Raw genomic sequence first — 20,885 nt, 5'->3', positions numbered from 1 at the left:
CGCTCACATCGGTCTTTTTTTTTTTTTTTTTTTTTTTTTTAACCCCTGATTTTATTCTTCATACTACTGTTACCACACATTCATTCTCTCTCTCTCTCTCTCTCTCTCCCTTCACACACCGGTTAGCTATTTAGATTGCTCTCTTTCTTTTTTTGGTCCAGACAAAGATCTTCAAAAAAAAAAAAAAAAAAAAAAGCTTTATTTATATTTCCTTAATGTTCTAGAAGCCTAGAAAGATAACAAAAAAAAAAAAAAAAAAAAATTCAACGACACACAGCAACAGCAATGGTGACAGCAACAGGGACATCAATGCCGAACAGCACTGCATTACATTGCATCAAAGTACCTTGCTTGCATGTTAATAATAGTAGAAATTTTTTTTATTTTTTTTTTAAAAAAGGCGCATCAACACCAACTTGCACCCGTAATATTACGCGAATATTAAAAAAAAAAAAAAAAAAAATTAAATGACTAGGGTCCATCATCGGGGTCCATCTGCATCTCAAAAAAAAGAATTGTGCTATCGTGACAATAAGATAAATAATAATTAAAAAAAAAAAAAAAAAAAAAAAAAAAAAAAAAAAAAAGCGCGTCTATTCCTGAAACTTCATTAAATTGTCTTATCGGGGAGTTTTTTCTTTCTTTCTTTCTGAATCTAATGAATCTGTTGAATCTGCTGAATCTGCTGAATCTGTCGATTTCCTTTTCTCTTTATAATCACAATATAGAGCAATTGAAAAGTGAAACATCAGCAGCAAAGAGAGATGGAGCGGAAGTTTTTGTGTTATGTTATATATGCATTTACGCGTACGGTTCGTGTGTGTAAAAAAAAAAAAAAAAAAAAAAAAATGTAATTGAAAAAATCAGTTACAGGATGAAGAGATTTCAGAACTGTTCTAGCCTGGGAGCCCTGAACAAAAAAAAAAATAAAAAAAAATAAAAGAGGGTAATAAAAGTTATTAAACAGAATGATGGTGTATTGTTTATATACTGCTAAATATTACACTGTAGAAATGTCTAAACATTATATGATTATATTTAAATAACAGGAAGAAAAGACGCGGGAAGGGAATGTGGGTCCCTGCACAAAAAGTTGACATAATGAGCAGGTAGTCGGACGACCCTAGTGTAAATGCAACGACGCACTGTTGTTGTTGTTACTGCCGTTGTTGTTGTTGTTGTTGTTGTTTTTTTTTTTTAGTGTCAGACAGAATGGGAGATGTGAAGGGACCATGTATGCCAACAGTTGACGCTAAGGAACTCAGGGGTGGGGTTTGGGGAACACGATAATGCCTGATGACTAAATAGCCATCATGGTGAAGATGCTGATGACGATGACGATGATAGCTAGGCTGCTCGGGTACCTCCTTATACTTTGATGCTATCTACTCCATGGTCCTTTTTTTTTATTATTTTTCTTTTTTTTCTTTTTTCTTTTTTAAAAAAGAAAAAAGAAAAGAAACGCAGGGTGACCCTGGCCCCTTTTGCCATTACATATCGTTGCAGCTGGGCTAACAGAGTAAGTTTATCAATTTTTTTTTTACTCCTATTCTTATTTCTTATTTCCTATATCCTATTTTCTATCTTCAACTCCTATCCCCATGTCTATCTCTATCTCCATCCCTATTCCCAGTATAATGCTTACTCCCTTTCCTTTTTTTTTTTTTTTTTTTTTTTTTTTTTTGCTTCTTTCCCCTTTTGATTGATACGCGTTCTCTTTCTCCTGCCAACAGCTTTTTCCACGCACAATGACATTGAATATGGCTTTAATCGTTACGTTAGTGTTTCCCGGTAACCATTTCTGTTTATGGAAACGATGATGGAGTGAGGGGAGATAGGAAAGAGAGACTGAAGGAGCACAAGCTTTTGATAAAAAAGTAAACAAATAAACAAAACAAAAAAAAAAAAAAAAAAAAAAAAGTGAAGGGGGTGCGTCAAGGACAATTGTCTGTTGTGGTCAATTATAATGGATCTTCTGGTCTGAACAATCGACCGCCAACTGAAAAGGCCTCTCAACATATTACCTTTTTTTGACATGTTAAATAAATTCACCATCCTTTCATCTTTTTTCTTTTATTTACAAAATTGATGTATAGAATATATTTGTACAAATATCGAATCGATGTATCATCTTTTTTTGTCCAACAATTGACGCAACTGCATGATACGGAGAAATTACCCAAAAAAAAAAAAAAAAAAAAAAAAAATGCGCATGGAAAAACATGTCACCGGAAGAATTGAGACCCTGATGGATATCCTTTTTCCTTTTTGTTACCCAGAAGAGGGTAGAAAGCCGAGAGAGGGGTACAATCCACATGGCATGACGATGTTTGATTCATGCGGACGTGATTTTTTGCCACGGGCTTGGCAATCACATCATTGCCATGACAAAAATAAAAAAAACGTGTAACACTGTAACAAGCATCCTTTTGTTCCTTTTTTCCTTTTGTGTATATTTCGCGTGGACATTTCATTGTTCATTGTAACCATGTCGTGATGATCGATTTTTTTTTTTTTTTTTTTTAGTCCTGACTACATGCACCCTTTTTTTTTTATCCGTAATTACGATCAGTTGACAAAGTGTACATATTGTATTGTCTAATATATTGATTAACAATTCTACATATTACACATCGGGTATTATTAATATATAAATGTAAATTGGATGGTTGATTGACTATTTTAATTTTTCGTGATGGCGACATTTTCATATTCTATTCTATTTAATTTTATTTTATTTTATTTTTTTTGTCTGTGTCTTCTTTCTAAAGACGACTTTATCAAAGTTAATTGCGTTACGGATGATTAATAATGTCTCTCTTTTTTTTTTTTGCCCCAATTATATTATGTCTATACTAAGCTGCCCTTTCCGTAATGCCCGATTAATCGCTCCATGTACTACTAACCAGAAAAGAGGAATTGGGCCATGTGGCCACACTTCACTTTGCAATTTGCAAAATCGCGCACAGAAAAAAAAAAGTCCCTTGACTGCGGTGACTGCAGGAACTGATTTTCTTTTCTTTTTCTTTTTAATAAACATTCCATTAACCATATTATCAATAATCTCTGATGAGCTTGCATTGCATTGCATTGCTATTGCTATTGGTATTGCTATTACTATTGCCATTGCTATTGCTAATTGCGTTAAGCTATCCCAACACATTTTTCTTTTTCATTTCTTTCTTTCTTTCTTTCTTTACTTTTCTCCATTACTTTTAATCAGGATGAGAGTATTTTTTTTTTTTTATATATATATTCGGGAATGACTAAAAACTAAAATAGTTGTAATGAATAAATGGATAAATGGGCAAGTGGATAAATGAATAGACCCTCTGACTTTTTCTCTTTTTCGTATCTTTACATCTGGTTAAACAAGTTTTGTCTCTTGACACGTTGTTACAGAATACACAACATGATGCGATATTTGTAATACTCTTGATTGGATGTGCGCAATCGGAGAAAGGATTTCGCAAAGACGCAGGCGCAAAAAAAAAAAAAAAATTAAAGACGCATAAAAACATATTCCCATGCTTAGAAATCGAAAAAAAGACTCTTTTTACCCCTGAGAGCTTTTTGGGATCTGCCAAGTAAACATGGGTATATTGAACCCGTGTGTTTTTTTTTTTTTTTTTTTTTTTTTTTTAAAAAAAAAAAAAGCAAATGGATGAGCTTTTTGTCGACCCTTCTTTTTTACTTTTTTGATCAAACTTGCGCCGTCCTTTAGGCTCAGTTCCTACTACATACGCCATTCCATAAAAAATAAAAAAGGCAAAGCGAAAAGAGCTTGGAGCTTGAACTTGAGCTTGAATTTGAGCTTGAACTTGAGCTTGTATTTGAGCTTGAACTTGGACAATAAGGATTTTAGAACCATGGGGACAATAATGTATTGGATAGTAGTTATTCTCTCTTCCTCCTTTAATTATTAATGATGTGCACATGCACATGCATGTATATACTATTATTCTCTTGCTCTTCACAAATGATATAGACGAGGAACCAGCCTCATCTTTTTTTTTATTCATTCAGTACAGGATTCTACAGTTTGATTGTTTTTTTTTTTTTTTTTTTTTTTTTTTTTTTACTTCTTGCGAGGCAAGACGTTCTCACGATACTGATTTGCATAGTTGCCAGGTCCGTAATAATTGCAGATATAGAGGGGACGACCATTACAGGTTCTCTTGGCACATCCAACCGATTTAGTGCTTTTCCAGACTACTTGAGTGAAATGACCAGTCTTCATGCCGAAACCGGGACGGTTGTAATTGTAATTCGACACCTCACTATACCAACCGTTCACCACCTGCTTGAAGCTTCCGTAACCCATAGCCAAGTTCTCACCAAACTAATTTTTTTTGAAAAAAAAAAAAAAAAGAAGGAAAAAAGTTTAGCAAAAGCATTTTTAGATTTTTTTTATATTAAGGGGAGGGTGTGGCTTGGATTTTTTAGATTTACCTCACGGGATTGGCTGTGCTCAAACGCGCACCTCTTTAGCCAGTTTTGTCCATGCTTTTCAGCCTTGGTATTCCAGACCAGAGGAGGAGCTCCGTGGAGAGCACGGACCTTGTTGTGGGCATCCAGGATCGTCTTCTGTTCCTTGGTCAGTTTGGGTTTGGCGACAGGAGCACGACGGACCAGCTGATGGCTGGGGGGCAACAATTCCGAGTCAACAATGTCCTCAGCAGAGTTGATCGTGGGATTGATCTCGGTTTCGTTGAAGAAGGTGGGCGCAAGTGAAACCTGAGCGTTGGTGGAGGCCAGGAGGGCAACTGTGGCAAAGAGAAGGGTAGTGAGCTTAACCATGATGGATGATGAAAAGACAAGAAATGGGGGTGGGGATGGAAGATGCTTAGTCACGAGAGTGATAGTGAGTGTTCGTTTCAAGAGTTGTGCTGTAGAAGCAAGGAAGTGGTCTGTTGAAGTAGAGAAGTTGAGAGAAGATTGGTTGTTGTTTTGATGAGAGAAAAAAAAAAGGAGGAGTTGTGGTTGCTTTTTATACCTGATTTGATTGTGGATGTTGGTTCTCCTTTGTTGTACAAGTCGGTAACCAGGGATCAATGTGATACCTGACTTTTCCTGAGACAAAGTATTACATGAGCACACTACACTTGATGAATAACGAGTGCATGTACATTTATAACGTTGTTCTTGATAAAATAATAATGATCCCTGCATGATAATATACTCGTAATATTGTGAGAAGCTGGAAGCAAGACTTGTTTCCATAATGGAAACCCTGGGAACAGAATTAAATGTTCATTTTTGAGAGCTTTTCAATAAAATTTGGTTTCATTTAATATACTTTTAATTTTGTGATGCTGTGAAATGATACGCCAGGGGTAGTGGTTGGTCCAATAACATCAAATAAAAAGGAAACAAAAATTGCAATTAGTCTATATTCTGGTTCGGCCACTGATGAGAAGAGGAAAGTAGTATATGTTTATTCTAGCAAAATACATAATATTTGATGTAATTTCCTGGTTGGCCTGTCCAAGAGCAGTGGATCATGGCAATCATTTATGAGGAAAAACTGCGAAAAGAAAATAGTAGGAGTAAGAAAGAATGAAATAAAAAAAGAAACAAAAGATAGATTGCCAATTGATCCTTGGATATCTGCACCAGCAGCTGAGTTCATAATTCTCTTGCCTGTCCCTTTTAATTTTGACGTGTTTCTCTTCTGTTAAATAAGAAATAACCCAATTGCTCACTATGTCAATATGTGTATTCACATATACATCCGTACTTCACAAACAAAAATGAACATGTACGCTGTTTTTATGTTTGAAGAACAGCATATACGAATATATATATATATTTATATATTTATATATATCTTTATTAATATACATTTATAAAAGATCTGAAACTAGTCAAGGACTACAAAGAATGTACTGAGAAAAAGAAAAAAAAAAAAAAAAAAGGGGTCGAGACAGTCGTTCACCGGCTCCTACGCTTTCTACAATATGACACATACAAAGTCTTTCGATTTTTTTTCTCTCTCTCTTCTCACATCGATATAACTGACATTATTTCTAATGAATATAATCATCTAAAGAATTGGTCATAAGTGTCATGTCTACGACATGGTGGACGTTGTATATAATGATTGTCTTGTAACGCGTAGGATACAGGATATGAATAGAATTTTAAGGAAACGCGGGCAATTTTTGTTTGAATCACTCATTGGTTTCTGGTCATGCATACTGGATCTTAATTTTCTCTGCGATTTCCAAGTGATTGTGTTGTATGAATACAACAGGTGAAGACTGAGGAAATGTAAAAAGTGGGCCTACGAATCCAATAGTCACCCTCGTTGAATAAATAGAAATCCAAGTCGGAATTTTGACTTTTATCTTATACATAATTTCATATCTTTTGTACGATAATACTGATAAGAACTATAAGACGTATACATGTACTGAAAGATACGCGTCTTTTTATTTGTAGTTTTGATTACGAGTATTACGGGGAAGAAAGAAGTAAAGAGTAAGCTGAGGATGATTGGTGAAAACAAAACCCTTTTTTCAAAATTATCGATGAGAAAAAAGTGGGGAAAGAGAAAAAAAAAATACAAATGTTAAGAACTAAGTGCTGCAGTAAAAGGCAGAATGCGGGGAGAATGTGGCAGCAAAAAAAAAAAAAAAAAAAAAAAATGAATGTGGGGTATTATATAAAAAAGAAAGGCTCTGTTCCTCCGAAGAACATTCAAAAAAGAAAAAATAATAAACACTATAATACTGGAGACTGATCGTTTCGATATTCGTCTTACAAGGAAAGAAAAAATATCAGGGTCATGGGTGCGTGCTTAGCTTGTCAAGCTTGTAACAGTTCTTCCATCGGTTTCTGGGGGGTGGGAGACAAGTTCCTCTTTAAAGTTCAGACTTGGTGATTCGCTAAAGAAGCATAAAAGAATATTATTCTTCTCCTAGAAGGGGGGCCATTGCTCATTGTGAACAAATCACCCGGCTGATTTTCGTTTACGGGCATTGATGGCTCTGAGTTCTGGTATGTGGCCATGTGGACCATGTGTAACTGTGAAGGACGAGAATTTCTCGGAAATTGTAGGCGAAATAGGTTGGATCGTGCACGATCGAAAATTTTCATTTAAAAGGCTCTCCCTCGCTCTTTAACTCCACACACACATTCATTCCTTTCTCTTGTATTTTCACTCACTTGTAGACCATCTTTTCTTCATCCTTCTCTGCTTTTTCTTCTTCTTCTTCTTCTTCTTCTTCTTCTTCTTTTTTTTTTTTTTAGTAAACTACTTCTCTCTCCCTCTCTCCACTCTCCCACTGTCCATTAGATAATTAAAAAATTTTAAAAATGTCTGCGTTTCTCTTGCCTTTGTCGCACCGTTGCCCGCAACGATCAATGATGTCTTACTTTGTGACACCCTCCACATCAACACATTCTGCTCGCGTTTCTTCAAAATCAAAAAATATGCGAGTTGCACAATATTATTACCAACGTCAGCACCAAAGTCAATACCAACATCAGCAACAGCAAACACATGAAAGCAACAACGCACTATTCGCACAGTCCTTTCTCCTCAATGCTAACACAACTGCCGGAAGTCATGTAGATGCAGAATCCAAGGTCTTTGCACCCTTATACCAGACTGATGTGCCTCTTCCTCCTCAATATCAATACCAACTCCCCTACAATGCTCCGCCCGTTCCATCCACATCAATGCCCTCATATTTGAGAGAATACCAATACCAACGCCAACAGCAGCAGCAGCAGCAGCAGCAGCAGCAACAGCAACAACAGCATCCGTATTATCCTTCTCATCAACAACGGGCAAGGCGACATTCATCACTTCAAAATGCATCTTATGCATCCAGAACCATTCCTTTCATGATGAGTTCGACTCCGGAAAAGACAGACTCGATCCAATTCGACCGAACATTTTTAGATCGCATCAAGAGGCGACTGGAGGAGGATAAGCATCTAGTCGGTCACCATTTCGACTATTGCAAAGATAAACCATTACGTGAGGCTGCTGTATTCATGGTAAAACCAAAAAAAGCTTTGTCCTATTTTTGTTTTTTTTTTTTTTTTTTTTTTTTGCGCTTACTTTATAAAGCTAACTTGACACTAACCTTGGTCTCTCTTAAACGCTTTAAAGCCTCTTTGCGTTGTCAAGGGCGTCCCAAGTGTTTTAGTAACTGTTCGATCAAGCAAGTTGAGAAACCATCGAGGAGAGTGCAGGTAAAAGATTTTTTTTTTGACCAATTGTCCAAAGTACATATTTTTAGAGGGCCATGCATGAGGTGTGGAGTAGAGCAAATGCTTATTTTTATTTTTTTTTCTATTAAAAATAAAAAATAAAAAAAACTTAGCTTCCCAGGAGGAAAACGCGACCCAACAGACAAGAGTTGTCTTGAAACGGCATTACGAGAGATGGAAGAAGAAATTTTTATCTCACGTAACGATGTTGAAGTTCTTGGGGAATATACGCCAATGCCCAACAAGGATTGCACAATGAAGGTTCATCCATATATTGGATTCATTCATAAACCTATCCAAGATATCAACACTGATATTCGATTCAATACTGATGAGGTGTCTAAAGTCTTTGCAATTCCATTGGAAGACTTGTTGAATCCTCAGAAACGTCAACACCTTGCCCGGTTTAGGGATTCAAAATACATATACCCGGTTTGGCATGTCGAACAGGAAGGATGTACTGTTTGGGGATTGACGGCTTTTATCATGGATGGGGTCTTGCGTAGGATTATGAAGCAAGGCCCTCGAGGCGCTATGATATGTCCTGAAGGCGCAAATATTCAGAAATATAGACCTCCTTCGCCTCCATCCTCATCACCGACAATGTAATGCTAGAAATGATACCAGTCAATAGTAATAAATCTTTTATAATTGCATCACCAACTTTGTCAGTCATTGATAGCATATCTGAGCTTATCAAAAAAGAAACATTATTTTCCCTAGATCAGTACCTGTGTCATTTTCACTCGCTTTATTTTAAATGTTCATTTTTTTATTGCTTACATTTAAGAAAGTTAAAATCCGACTGCCAGCGCTCACCTCGGATCCTTAGAATAAGACAAGAGAACGAAGAGGAATATTATGTGGCTATTTTTTTTTTTTTTTTACTACCTTTTACTTTGTGCTTGAGTTTTCATCTGCCTTTTTTCTTTATAATCTCTGTCTTTTATATTTTATCCTTCAGCACAAATGTCTTGCGAACTCGTATTGATAATAATTTTGTAAAATAGGCTCTATATCCAGAAACAAGCTGCAAGTGCTCCTTTCTGAATTTTGGGTTCAAAGGTATGGTCTTAATAATGTTGATTACATACAAGCTTCCACGTTTCGTTTGGATGAATGGATTTGTAGAAGATTGGAAAGCATGATACCACTCACTGCACGTATGAAGGCAAAAGAGTGGCAGTGTGGTTTGGTCAAAAAGTGCTGCGCACAGGCTCTTTGGTTTGGGTTATTGGTAAACCTTACGTTCATTCTCGTTAAATCGATTATAGGATTTAGCTCATATTTGATTCATAGAATCATTGAATGGATAAATGAACTAATGATAAAATAACTACCTTTAAAAAACAGGACTTCCTACGTTCTGAATTCTCGAAAAAGCTTAGCAGTACATTTACCGGCGTATTGATTGACAAAAATAAATTGGACGGTGTTGGTGTTGTAACACGTCTCCATATGCTTTTACACTTTGTACATCTGATCTAGAATCATCAATAGCAGAGCAAAAAGAGTGCCTATTATTTTCCTAATGTACAACTTTCTTTCTCCATTTTTTATTTTTAAAGAGTCAAAATACCAGTGTGATCCCTGCCCTGACAGTCAACATTCACCTTATAACGGTTTTAAGTATCATTCAAAAAAAAAATCTTGAGCTTCGTTGATCTGAAGAAAGCAAAGTTGAATTGTAAAGAAGCTGGCCAGGTGATTTAGAAACCAGCCAAACAAACAAGAGTGGTGGCAAATACCCAACATTCCTTTAGCATCATCTCTTTGCAATTGCAACATGACCAACATTAAATTGAATCCCTTGAATCTTCCCGAAATCATCTCTCCCATTGCTGGCTTCCTCGATCGAGAAGACCTTCTAAACTGCATCCTTATCTCCAAGGCTTTTTATAGTGCATGTATCGGGTCTATATGGAGAAAAATCGTTGTCAAAGATTTCAAAAGCCCTTCCTGTCTCACTGGCGAAATACTCCAGAAACATAGGGAGTATATTGAGGAGATTGTGTTTCAAAGCACCTTTCCAGAAGTATATACGACATTGCGAGGATGCGGTCGCCTTCAGTCCATTAGCTTTGGTCCAGAATACAATCAGCTAGCCCAGCCAACGATACCGAAACACCTTCCGGACTTCATCAAAGCCCACTCCACCATCACCAAGCTCTCCTTTAAAAATGTTACATCATCACATGTCCTCTGGGGGATACTATTGGATTGTACCAATCTCAATCGCTTGGAGTTGTTTGATATACTTGGAGAGGTTGAAGCTGATCTATTCTTTCAAGTCTACAAGAAACTTGGGCACCTGGTCTTGGATAATGTAAGCCTAGGTCAGCTTCCTACCAAATTCTTGAATAATGAGGGCAGCGAGTATACTTTCCCAAAAATGCTCACTTTAAGCATTAACGACTTCACGATAAGGCCGAGGGTACATCCGTACACACCATCGTATTGCCTTGGCACGTTGTTGAGGAGTTGTCCGGGGCTGTGTGCGTTGAAATTTAGTGAACCTGTTGAGCGCGACTCTTTTAGAGGACTAATGCCCTTTAAAACCAGCCGTCACTATATAGAGGCATTTCTTCAGCATCCCTGGACTCTGTATAGTTTGTCAGAGCTATTTTTCCCGAACCTGACAATAATAGACGAGGATATGGCGGCACTTCTCAGACAGATGACTGATCTAAGGCGGCTAAATATCCTAGGCTGTGACTTCAGCCAGCTCTCTCTACAAGAATTACTAGCGGACAGACAGAAGGTGTTGGACGATGGGCATATGGTCTGGAGGACTAGATCTCGGAGGCTCTGCGAGACAATTGAGATATTGAAGTTCGATGTACAAGGCATCGGGATGAAAGGCATTGTTCAAGCTGTTTTATCGAATTGCCCACGACTGAAGCAGCTAAGAGGACCTAGAATCACGGTGACAGAGATTATCGATGGAGCAGAATGGGTTTGCACTGGATTGACTTACCTGATTATCTACCTTGAGGCAGACGTCGACCAAAGGACTGAGGAAGGCATGGCAAAGGCACGCATCGCATTTAGGCAACTAGGCAAATTGACCCAGTTAGGATACCTTGACGTAAGAGAATGGGGCCTATGGGAAACAATAAAACGAACCTTGGACTTTAAGCTAAGAGCAGGTCTGGATGAACTAGCTAGCCTGAAGAGCCTGCACAGGCTGGTGTTCAGGGATGACAGTTTCCAGAATATGCAACTTGAGGATGCGACATGGATGGTGAACAATTGGCCGAACCTAAGGAAATTGGATTGCCCTCTGATAGACGACCCAGCTGTGGCTTCCTTATTCGCATCACGCGGTATTATATGCTATAGAGAGAAACCCGATCTGATGTGGATGAGATGATTCTTTAGACATGTCCCTTCCTAAGGGCATCTACTTTGCCAATAACAGCGCCCATTATAATAAAGATTTGATGACATAAAGCGGGGCGTCTCCGGCTACTGATGATGTAAGCTCGAGCGACCACGGGAAACGAACGAGTCGCAGTTTTGCTAGAAGAGCTTTGTTACATTATAAATCATCGATTTTATTTTCAAGGACACTTTCTAGAATCCTCCTCAAGTGTCAACTTTAAAAGTAATTTATGCATCTTTCATTAGGGTGGGTACTAATGACTCTGAGTGATTGGGCATCGATGGAAATAGACCTGTTCTTCATTTCTGCAGAAGCTATCAACTGTACGCTTCTTCTTTGTTGCTGAGTATGATATATTTATTCCTCTAAATGGCTCGTTTCATTCACAACTTGGACATCGATATCGACATATTTGTCCTTGGAATGGCATTGTCATTATTTCCGGGTACTTTAGTCATTAACAGTGTTAGTCTAACACGATGATAGCAATGTCCCTGTCCAGCAAATTTATTATATACATTGTCAGCCAATCAAATGAGGTCAGTGGCAAAATGCCATCCATGACAAGCTCACGCATTGCGTTTAGACAATTAGGCAGATTGAATTGGCCGCAATATCTTGGCCCTAGCGAGGTACAATCGAGTACAAGATGACGGATGCTGGATTTGAAGCTAAGAGCGGGACTGGGTTAACTAGCCGATTTGAAGAGTCTGAACATGCTAATGTCCAGATATGAGTATCCCCAGCACATCGAACTCGAGGACGCGAAATGGATGGTGGACAATTAGCCAAGTATGAGAGATACTTGTATAGTGACGTGAAAGGCTCAATGGATAGAAACATTGCAGGATATGTACATTATCGGCTCACAACCTGGTATAGGGAAGAGAAGTCTTGAATACGAGTCCTTCTTGACCCCATCGGCTTGCTGATGGCCGAGATACAACCTTGATGAAGATCACGATGAGATAGAATCATGGCGATTGTATTTACAAAGCTACAAAGCAATACATGCTTCCAAAGGTATATGATTATTAACTCATTGACGAACTGCTCAACCGAAGAAACCTTTAAGACTGTATCCGCATCTCAATGTTTTTTCACAGTTGTCTTACTTAGCAGATTCCCAAAAAAGCACGAAAAATTTACAGCCCCTCTCAGTGCTCGCTTTTGGGTGCGCTTTTTGGGTGCACGTGATATTTCTGTACACTGTTAAAGCGGGTACTCAGTAGTTTCGTGTAATAAAGAAAAAGCAAAAGCAAAAGCGCCTTCAAAATCGTCCTCAGTTCTGTAAATGGGGTCTTGAAAAAAGGGAATTTGTTCAATCTTCCATACTCCACCACATCACAAATCACCATGTCACATATCAGCCCCTTAACTTTGTAAAAAAAATATCACGTGCACCCACCCAAAAGCGCTCCCAGGGGCTAATATTGAAAAGATTAAATTTAAAGCCTACGAATCTTTCTCGGAGGAGTATGGACCATTACAGAGACTCAGGTCCATCGCATACGAAGTGGAGTATACATGGCCCATACCGGTCCACCTCTACAATCAGATTAAGCTTCATAGTTCCATCATCACTAGCTTTTACCTGGACGAACGTATTTGGAATCTGCCTGAGATCTGGAAGGCTTTACTAGAATGCACCAACTTCAAGCACTTGAAGCTTGATCACAAATATATCAGAGCTGAAGCCAATCTATTCCTTCAAGTCTGCAAGAAAGTTAGGCACTTGGAATTGAAGCGTGTAGCCATCTACCAGCTACCTATCAACTTCCTAAATATTGAGGATAGTAATTGTATATTCCCAAATATACGCACACTGAGCATTGAGAAAGTCAATACACTCAGTCCTCGAGGTCCGTACACATCACCGTGTTGCGTCAGCATGTTGGATAGGAGATGTCCAGAATTGTCCTCATTGCATATTAACGGCCAAGAATTAGATGATGATCGAGGCTTCTTCAGGGTAGCATTCCTTCAGAACCCTTGGACTCTGAACAGTTTGTCAGATCTGACTTTCCTTCATACACAGGTAAAAGACGAGGATATAGCAGCGCTTCTCAGACGAATGACTGGAATGAGGCGGTAAGCTATCCCTTGTGGTGACTTCGGCCCGCTCTCTCTCTCTTTACAAACATTAGTAGCTGACAAGCAAGAGAGATTGGATAGTGGGCAAATAGTATGGAAGACAAGGGTTCGGAGACACTGCGAGACAATTGAGATGTTGGTGTTCAATAGACTCGGCGGCTACAGAAGTGGTGATGCTCAAACCATTTTATCAAATTGTCCACGACTGGGAAGTCTGACGGACCTTAAAGTCACAGTGACAGAGGTTGTCGATGAGGTAGAATGGGTATGCGCTGGATTGACTACACTGTATATTTATTTTGCGGCAGATATTGATCAAGAGACTGAAGAAGGTATGGCAAAGTCACGCATTGTATTTAGACAACTAGGTAAGCTGACTCAACTAGAATATCTTGGCCTAACAAGCTGGTGGGGCACAGAGGATGGAGGTGGACGGACGCTAGACTTGAGACTAAGAGCAGGTCTGGATGAACTGGCTAATCTAAAGAGGCTACGCACACTAAGCTTCGGAAATAGTCTACCGCAGCGAACGCAACTTGAGGATGCGACATGAATGGTGAACAACTGACCAAGAATCAAACGTGTGGTTGATTGTTTGAATGATGAGAAGAATGTAGCTATTTTGGTGAGAAGGTTCCTTAAGTCCCATAATATCTCCAATTGATGAAGAATTAAAGAAGACAAGAAAAGCATTGTCACATCATAACTTGATAGAGGACAAGAGCTTCTAGTATTCACCCACTACTGATGATACGAGATGTAAATGTATTTTCAACTAAAATGAAATCGTAGCCTGCTGTTGCATCTTAAGGGACTTTATATATACCATACATCAACCAAGGTTATTTAAAAGTGCTATTTTGGAAAGTTTTCCAAGCATTGATAGTGGCCAGAGGAGATGTGCGTGCAGGGATCTCATTAGAGCGAAATAATGGACGTATGGGGAAGATTCGAGTTATTTTATGGTCAATACGAGCATACGCGGTTCATGCCTACAGACAGAGTATGAATATTTGACTGTAGTAAAAGAATTTGAAATTCTGTGTGGTGACGTGGATCAAGATGGCTCGTGTTTGCAGTTTCCAATAGGGTTTCCATCTATTCTCTCTTCATCTTCTGCTCCCTCTTTTTTTATTTTTTTTTTATTTTGTTGTTAATTGACAACAATCAATCCAACAAGGGCATCTGAGGAGCAAGGATTTAAGATCAGGATCAGCTGCATTAATATAGTACATCTATTAAGCTTTGTCTTCTTCCCCTCCCCATCTCTCTATCGTTCTTCCATCTCATGGCTATCAACATTACACGGTGGACCCTTGGCCTCTTGATGCTTTTGAGCATCTTGCCATCTGTCTTTGGTATTTACTTTTACCTCGAAGGAGCAGAACAAAAGTGCTTTACTGAAGAATTACCCAAAGAGACCGTGGTCACAGGTAAAGGAAATATTTACAGATGAAGATGAGGACAATGTAAAATAATAAGAATAATCACTCGATTACCCGTGCAATCTATTCTAATTTTTTATTTTTTATTTTTTATTACTCTTTAGGTGTTTATACTGCTGAGGAATGGAATGAGGCACAACAAAAGTTTGTTGTCAATAAGGAGCTTCAGTTGGAAGTCATTGTTGAGGTACGAAGACTTAATCCATTGTTATTACACTGAACTGTACAAGTACTATATACGGTTTTACTACAGGAACACAAAAGGGGACGGTTGTAACGCCGATATTCTTATTCTTGTTTTGAATCTTTTTTTTTTTTTTTTTTACTAATAATCATGACTTCCTATTTACCTTCCTTCTTAATCTCAAAAAAAAAAAAAAAAAAAAAAAAAAAAGGAAATGCCTGATGGTAACAGAATTCATAGTCAAAAGTTACCTCCAAAGGGCAAGTTCAAGTTTACGTCTGCAGAATCTGGACAGCATAACATCTGTCTTTTTGCTTCAACTGCTGGTTGGTTCAGCTCCACCAAGATTGTAAGTTTGATTATTACTATTTTACTTTTTTCATAAAGAAAGAAAAGAAAAGATTTCTCGACTCACCAAAAAGAAAAAAAAAAAAAAAAAAAAAAAAAAAAAAAATTAGCGATTGAATTTAGACTTGGCTGTTCGTGACTTGAGTGAAGAAAGCGATCTTGGAGAAGGAACCTTGAGTGGTAAGGCTGTTTTTTTTTTTATTGTTTATTTATTATCTTCACAAATCCATACGAGTCAAGCTGAATCCTCATTTATGATGATGATTATTATTCGATGTAAATGATTAGAATTGGCGCAGCGTGTCCGTGAATTGAACTACAAGGTGTCTGATATCCGAATTGAGCAGTCTTATCATCGCGTAAGTGATCAAGGAAAAAAAAAACGCGTATAAAGAATATAAGGGATAATATCTAGAGGGAGAAGACCATAGTTACTGATCTTTTAAGCTCTTTTTATACATTTTATACTTTTTTTTCTCTTTACTTTTCTTTTTTATTTATCTTTTTTTCACACAACAGGATCATGAAAGAGAGTTCCGCGATGTAAGCGAGAGGACCAATTCGCGTACTGTGACCTGGACCATTGTTCAACTTGTTGTCTTGGGTATCACCTGCACTATTCAATTGCGCTCACTTCGCAAGTTCTTTGAGACTAAGAAGTTGGTTTAAAAGGAAAAAAAAAAAAAAGGGGGGGGAGGTAAAAAAAAAAAAAAAAAAAAAAAAAAGGTCTGTTTGGGGATTGGCATGTGCAATTTTCATTTGTTCCTTCTTTTCTTTTTTTTTTTTTTTTTTTTTTTTTTTTTAAAAAAAAATGCTTTAATAAAAGAAAAACGATGATTCTGATATGGGCAATGACTTTTCTGACAAAAACTATACGCGTCAATTAATGACTTTGAACAAATGGAACTCTTTATTGACGGAAAGTAAGAAATCAGGAAAGCAAAGAAAGCAAAAAAGCAAAATAAAAAGTTGAGAAGCACAAGTTGGAGATGGGGTATAAACAGACATGCATATATACTTGAGCTGAGCTATTTGTAAGAAAATACTGGGGAGAATCAGGGATGTGGGATGGAAGGGGGAAGGGGAAAGAAAAACGATTGCATGCAAATACATGTGACAAAATAGCAATGGGAGAAAAAGCTTTTTTCCCTTTTTTCTCTCAACGACGAGTACCTCGCTGCATCGTAGGTGCAGATGTAAACTTGGCCATAAAGCTGACAGATGCAGCACGGATCAACTCCTGCCATTCTGCCGTTGACAATCTTTCTTTAGAATGCTGTTGACGTTCTTGCCGTTGCTGTTGGTACTGTTGTTGATATCGATGGTTATGAGGATTCCCATTTTGCTGTTGTTGTTGATATTGTCGGCTACGGCGCTTGACCTTCACATACTCCTCACCTGCCATCTTTTCGAGGGCCTCTTGCACATAGTGTTCTCGTTCTTTGATCCCATTCCGGATTCGTTGTCCGATCTGTTGGTTTGCATACCAACCCAAAAGATGGTTTGCACCCGTGGAGATATACGAGAGCATAAACATACACGTTAGCAATGTCGCACAGACAACCGACGCGATCGCCAATTCTGCTACAGACTTGGAAAGACCACGAAGGGACGGTGTCTTGATGGTTGGTAAAGAAAAGAGTGAGGATGTGGCCTCTGTAGCGGCTCTAGTAGCACTGTCATCATCTACTGCTCGCGAAGTAGAAAAATACTTGAAAGATCGCTTTCGCGTCTTTTCAGTCGGCGGCCGTGGCTCGTCAGCATGCATAATACGTCGCTGTCGACGTTGTTGCATAAACCCGTGGAAAGTAGTTTCCTCAGAGAATTCGCCTTGAAAGCGGTCTTGACGAATATGATCATGGTCATCTTGGAAGTGTGTAGGATATGATGCATGATGGTGGCGTCGTTGAGAAGACTGCGGCGCTCGCGATTGATGCTGGGACTGTGTTCGCGGTTGCGAATACGAATGGTAACGCGGTTTCGAGTGACGTTGACGATGACGAAGAGATCCTTCGTTCGCACTGTCCTCTAAACTGCCATCAGACGAGTTACCAACATCACCATACCGGTGCGACCTTTCATAAAAGGATTCACCGCTGGCAAACGATCGATCACTGTTACCGTCGCACTCACTATCGTATCTCTCTACTGGCTCTTGACCAATGATAAGATACTCTGACAGAGACGATGTGGATGAGCTTGAGCTTGAGCATGAAGGGGACGAAGGAGACGATGGTGTTGGAGACGACAGTGAGTTGGTATCGGATAGTGAGCTATGATGCCGGTGGCGATGAGGATGGCCTGCAGCGTAAAATGCGGTCTCGCTCTCGAACTGGGCTTGAATGGACTCTTGTTCGTCCTCATCATCAATACCCACGGATGGTGAGGGAATTCTCTTGGGTGAAGGTGTATAGATCGCACTCACAGAAGGGCTCGCTTCAATAGTTTCCCTCACTACCTCATCAACCATATCTGTATCGAATTCTTTATTCCTCTTTATCTCGTCGCTCATATTTCTGTTTGTAAGGGTAGTTTGGTCTTGTCCTTGCCCTTGCTCCTGTTCCTGATACTGTTCCTGCACAAGAGTAATTTGATCCTTTTGTACCCCTTGAGATAGAATCTCTTCCTTTGCAAGGGATGATTGGGATGAAAAGGAAGCCGAGAATGACATTTTTGGAGACATAGACAAACGTAAAGAAGACGAAAGGGGTGTTGCTGATGAAATACCTCGGGAAGAAGGCATGTTCATATTGGTACTGATATTCTTGTTGTTGTTGTTGTTGTTGTTGTTGTTGTTGTTGTTATTGCCATTGCTATTGTCACTGTTGTTATCAAGAAGGGGTGTGGTATTGACCTTTTCATCTCCAGTGGTCTGTGGGTTAACAGTGATCGAATTGTTTCCATTGTTTGCGTGTACAAAGGCAGGGGTAGTGGCAGTAGTGGCGGTCACTTCGATACTGGGGAGAACCACAGATGAGGGTTGGGTTGTTGGGTACGCAACAGGGTCAATAGAGTAAGCATCTGTAATATCTGCAATATCTGCAATATCTGCAATATCTGTCACTGTGCGCATAGCCACAGGTGTATCAGCAGAAGAGGAAACAGGGGAAGAAAGAGAAAGAGCAGCGGCAGGAGGAGGAGTGATTGCCTCGTGTCTTTTGCAGTCCTCAGGCTCATGCTTGCATCTGATATCGGGCAGAAATGTTGTGGGAGATAAATTATCATCCCTTTCAACCCTCTGGTCTATATTAATCTTTTCAAAATTGTTATTGCCCATGATTTGATTTTTGTTTTGTGAGCAAAAAAAAAAAATAATAAAATAAAGGGAAGTAGGTTGGAGAGAAAGAGGAAGCTACAAGGGTAATCTGAGAATCAAAAAAGAGGAGTGGAATGATAGCCTGTTGTCACTTAAAATAACGTCCAAGAGAAAGAGAGAGAGAGAGAGATTGAGGCAGTGGAAGGAGTACAAGACAAATGGAAAGAGAAAAAGGAAAAAGGGTAGGGAGTGGTATTTTATAGTAATATTCAGCGGAAATAAATGTCCCTCTTTGTAATTAAGGTGACACAGACGGGACAAATGGGACCAAGGCAAAGGAGAAAGAGAAACCTATGAGGCTTTTAACGGAATAATGCTTTGCTCCACAACAACAGCAAAAAAAATGACAGTGTGAAAGTGTTGCGAAATTATGCTGGGGAAAGGTTGGAAGATTGAATGAGGAAAAAAAAAAAAAAAAAAAAGTAAGAAAGAATGAAAGAATGAAAAAAAGGTGAATGAAGTAAATGAGAAAAGTAAGCGAGTGAGAGCGATGAGTGAAAAATAAAAGAAGGAAAGAGAAAAAAATAAAAAAAAAAAAAAAAAAAGAGAGAGAGAAGCGGAAAAGGAGAAAGAGAGCAAAGAAGTATATAAGAGAGTGTGGTGAGAGAGTGGGAATGGTATTGCAATCAGCTCTATTCAGGCTCCTTGCAAGCAACTGTGGTTGCATTGGATTGTATCCAACATGGTTGTATGGTTATATTTGTTAGTCCAATAAAACATGTTAAAGCAAAACAAACAAATCCTCTCCACATTTCTTTTCTTCTATCAGTGTGCTTTCATGTGCTGATCATGACTCAAGAGAAAAGAAAACAAAAAACAAATGCTGTGGGGTAAGGACATGAGCATGCTTGGCCTTGGCCCTGAGCCCTGACTTGGCTTTTTTTTTTTTTTTTACTTGTCGTCATTTATAAACTCGGAACATGGTCTATCGTTCAGCCATGGCTGGGAAATGAAAAAAAGAGTCGCGGGAAGATTGGAAAGGGCGGAAAATACGAACGTCCACATGCAAACATGCAGTTGTAATTCACCTCTTCGCTTTCGGATTGCGGAATAAAGTACAAAAAAAGCAAGATGTTCTCCATGGAAGGTAAACAACAATAGTATCAACATCATCACCACCGTCACTAACAAATTGACTTTAGTAACGGCTATTGGAAACATCGTCAAAGGCTTCCTCAGTAGCTACGCCAAGTTGACGTCGATCTATCCGCTTTCTGTTCTTGACCCAGGTATTCATTTGAGCCGAGAAGAACAGATAACGGGATCAGGTGTTCTTGTCGCGTGTTTGTCAGAAGTGTCAGTTTCTATTAGGCTCGTCTCTGCTCAAAAACTGCAGATTCAGATGGGTCTTTCTGCTATAAGCAAACACGCGTTTATGTCTGATGACTTGTCGATCTACTCCTTGAAATAGTCTTTTTTTTTCCCTTTTTTATATAATTAAGCATATTGTCCCTCCCTCACTTCGCAGGATGCGCAGGATGTAAAGAAAGAAAGAAAGAAAGAAAGCAAAAAAAAAAAAAAAAAAAAAAATTATAGAGACGTAATCGCATTGAGGCGATGTCACAAGAAAAGAAAGAACGAAAGAACGAAAGAACGAAAGAAAGAAAGAAAGAAAGGAAGATCACCCGGCTGTTGTTTCAGACCAAAGGTTGAATATTTACATTATTTACACCCATTCAAAAAGCAATCAGGCTTGGATAAAGAGCAGATGCAGGGTTACGCGATTACGCGCGTACGGACAGGAAGAAATATCCGTACGACACAACACAACAAAGCAAAAAGCTGCTTGAACGGCGGAATCATGTAATGACATGGTCGATCACGTACACCCTTGTCTTCTTTGATCTTGAATTTTTTTTTTTCAAAGTTTTCATTGACATTTAGTTT

The 20,885-nt window shown here is 38.7% G+C and overlaps 6 protein-coding genes across 6 annotated transcripts; 3 read left to right on the top strand and 3 right to left on the bottom strand.

The window, feature by feature from the left end:
* Positions 1–2,758: 2,758 nt before the first annotated feature.
* Positions 2,759–3,246, bottom strand: BCR41DRAFT_344142 (hypothetical protein). Its single transcript, XM_022022438.1, has one exon. It carries the CDS (start codon positions 3,161–3,163, stop codon positions 2,840–2,842), a length of 324 nt encoding a protein of 107 aa, XP_021886498.1. The 5' UTR covers positions 3,164–3,246; the 3' UTR covers positions 2,759–2,839.
* Positions 3,247–4,078: 832 nt separating this feature from the next.
* BCR41DRAFT_417939 (CAP domain-containing protein) lies at positions 4,079–5,014 on the bottom strand (the record flags this gene model as incomplete). The annotated part of the gene is made up of 2 exons (XM_022029558.1): positions 4,453–5,014; positions 4,079–4,342 (listed from the first exon to the last, which is right to left on the bottom strand). Exons 1-2 carry the CDS (start codon positions 4,798–4,800, stop codon positions 4,079–4,081), a joined length of 612 nt encoding a protein of 203 aa, XP_021886497.1. The 5' UTR covers positions 4,801–5,014.
* Positions 5,015–7,857: 2,843 nt separating this feature from the next.
* BCR41DRAFT_366541 (NUDIX hydrolase domain-like protein) lies at positions 7,858–8,835 on the top strand (the record flags this gene model as incomplete). Its single annotated transcript, XM_022026227.1, has 3 exons — positions 7,858–8,010; positions 8,126–8,208; positions 8,340–8,835. 3 exons carry the CDS (start codon positions 7,858–7,860, stop codon positions 8,833–8,835), a joined length of 732 nt encoding a protein of 243 aa, XP_021886496.1.
* Positions 8,836–9,784: 949 nt separating this feature from the next.
* On the top strand, positions 9,785–14,258 carry BCR41DRAFT_417937 (hypothetical protein; the record flags this gene model as incomplete). The annotated part of the gene is made up of 3 exons (XM_022029557.1): positions 9,785–11,552; positions 13,027–13,702; positions 13,856–14,258. Exons 1-3 carry the CDS (start codon positions 10,013–10,015, stop codon positions 14,256–14,258), a joined length of 2,619 nt encoding a protein of 872 aa, XP_021886495.1. The 5' UTR covers positions 9,785–10,012.
* A 542-nt stretch (positions 14,259–14,800) lies between these two features.
* Positions 14,801–16,376, top strand: BCR41DRAFT_344138 (emp24/gp25L/p24 family/GOLD-domain-containing protein). The gene is made up of 6 exons (XM_022022437.1): positions 14,801–15,138; positions 15,255–15,337; positions 15,546–15,683; positions 15,793–15,862; positions 15,971–16,041; positions 16,202–16,376. The coding sequence occupies exons 1-6, from the start codon at positions 14,994–14,996 to the stop codon at positions 16,349–16,351; spliced, it is 657 nt and encodes a 218-aa protein (XP_021886494.1). The 5' UTR covers positions 14,801–14,993; the 3' UTR covers positions 16,352–16,376.
* Positions 16,377–16,530: 154 nt separating this feature from the next.
* On the bottom strand, positions 16,531–19,393 carry BCR41DRAFT_344137 (hypothetical protein). Its single transcript, XM_022022436.1, has one exon. It carries the CDS (start codon positions 18,957–18,959, stop codon positions 16,842–16,844), a length of 2,118 nt encoding a protein of 705 aa, XP_021886493.1. The 5' UTR covers positions 18,960–19,393; the 3' UTR covers positions 16,531–16,841.
* Between the last annotated feature and the right edge of the window lie 1,492 nt (positions 19,394–20,885).

Source organism: Lobosporangium transversale, assembly GCF_002105155.1.
Source record: "Lobosporangium transversale strain NRRL 3116 chromosome Unknown BCR41scaffold_1, whole genome shotgun sequence".
In the NCBI taxonomy this organism is placed as follows: domain Eukaryota; kingdom Fungi; phylum Mortierellomycota; class Mortierellomycetes; order Mortierellales; family Mortierellaceae; genus Lobosporangium; species Lobosporangium transversale.
Note: the sequence above shows the minus strand (reverse complement) of the source record. Positions and strands in the feature narration are given on the sequence as shown.

Coding starts and splice junctions, on each gene's coding strand:
- BCR41DRAFT_344142 (XM_022022438.1), bottom strand. CDS start 3,163: ATGTGTTGGGATAGCTTAACGCAATTAGCAATAGCAATGGCAATAGTA.
- BCR41DRAFT_344138 (XM_022022437.1), top strand. CDS start 14,994: ATGGCTATCAACATTACACGGTGGACCCTTGGCCTCTTGATGCTTTTG. Junction 15,684..15,792: donor GGTTCAGCTCCACCAAGATT/GTAAGTTTGATT, acceptor AAAAAAAATTAG/CGATTGAATTTAGACTTGGC. Junction 15,863..15,970: donor TGGAGAAGGAACCTTGAGTG/GTAAGGCTGTTT, acceptor GTAAATGATTAG/AATTGGCGCAGCGTGTCCGT.
- BCR41DRAFT_344137 (XM_022022436.1), bottom strand. CDS start 18,959: ATGGGCAATAACAATTTTGAAAAGATTAATATAGACCAGAGGGTTGAA.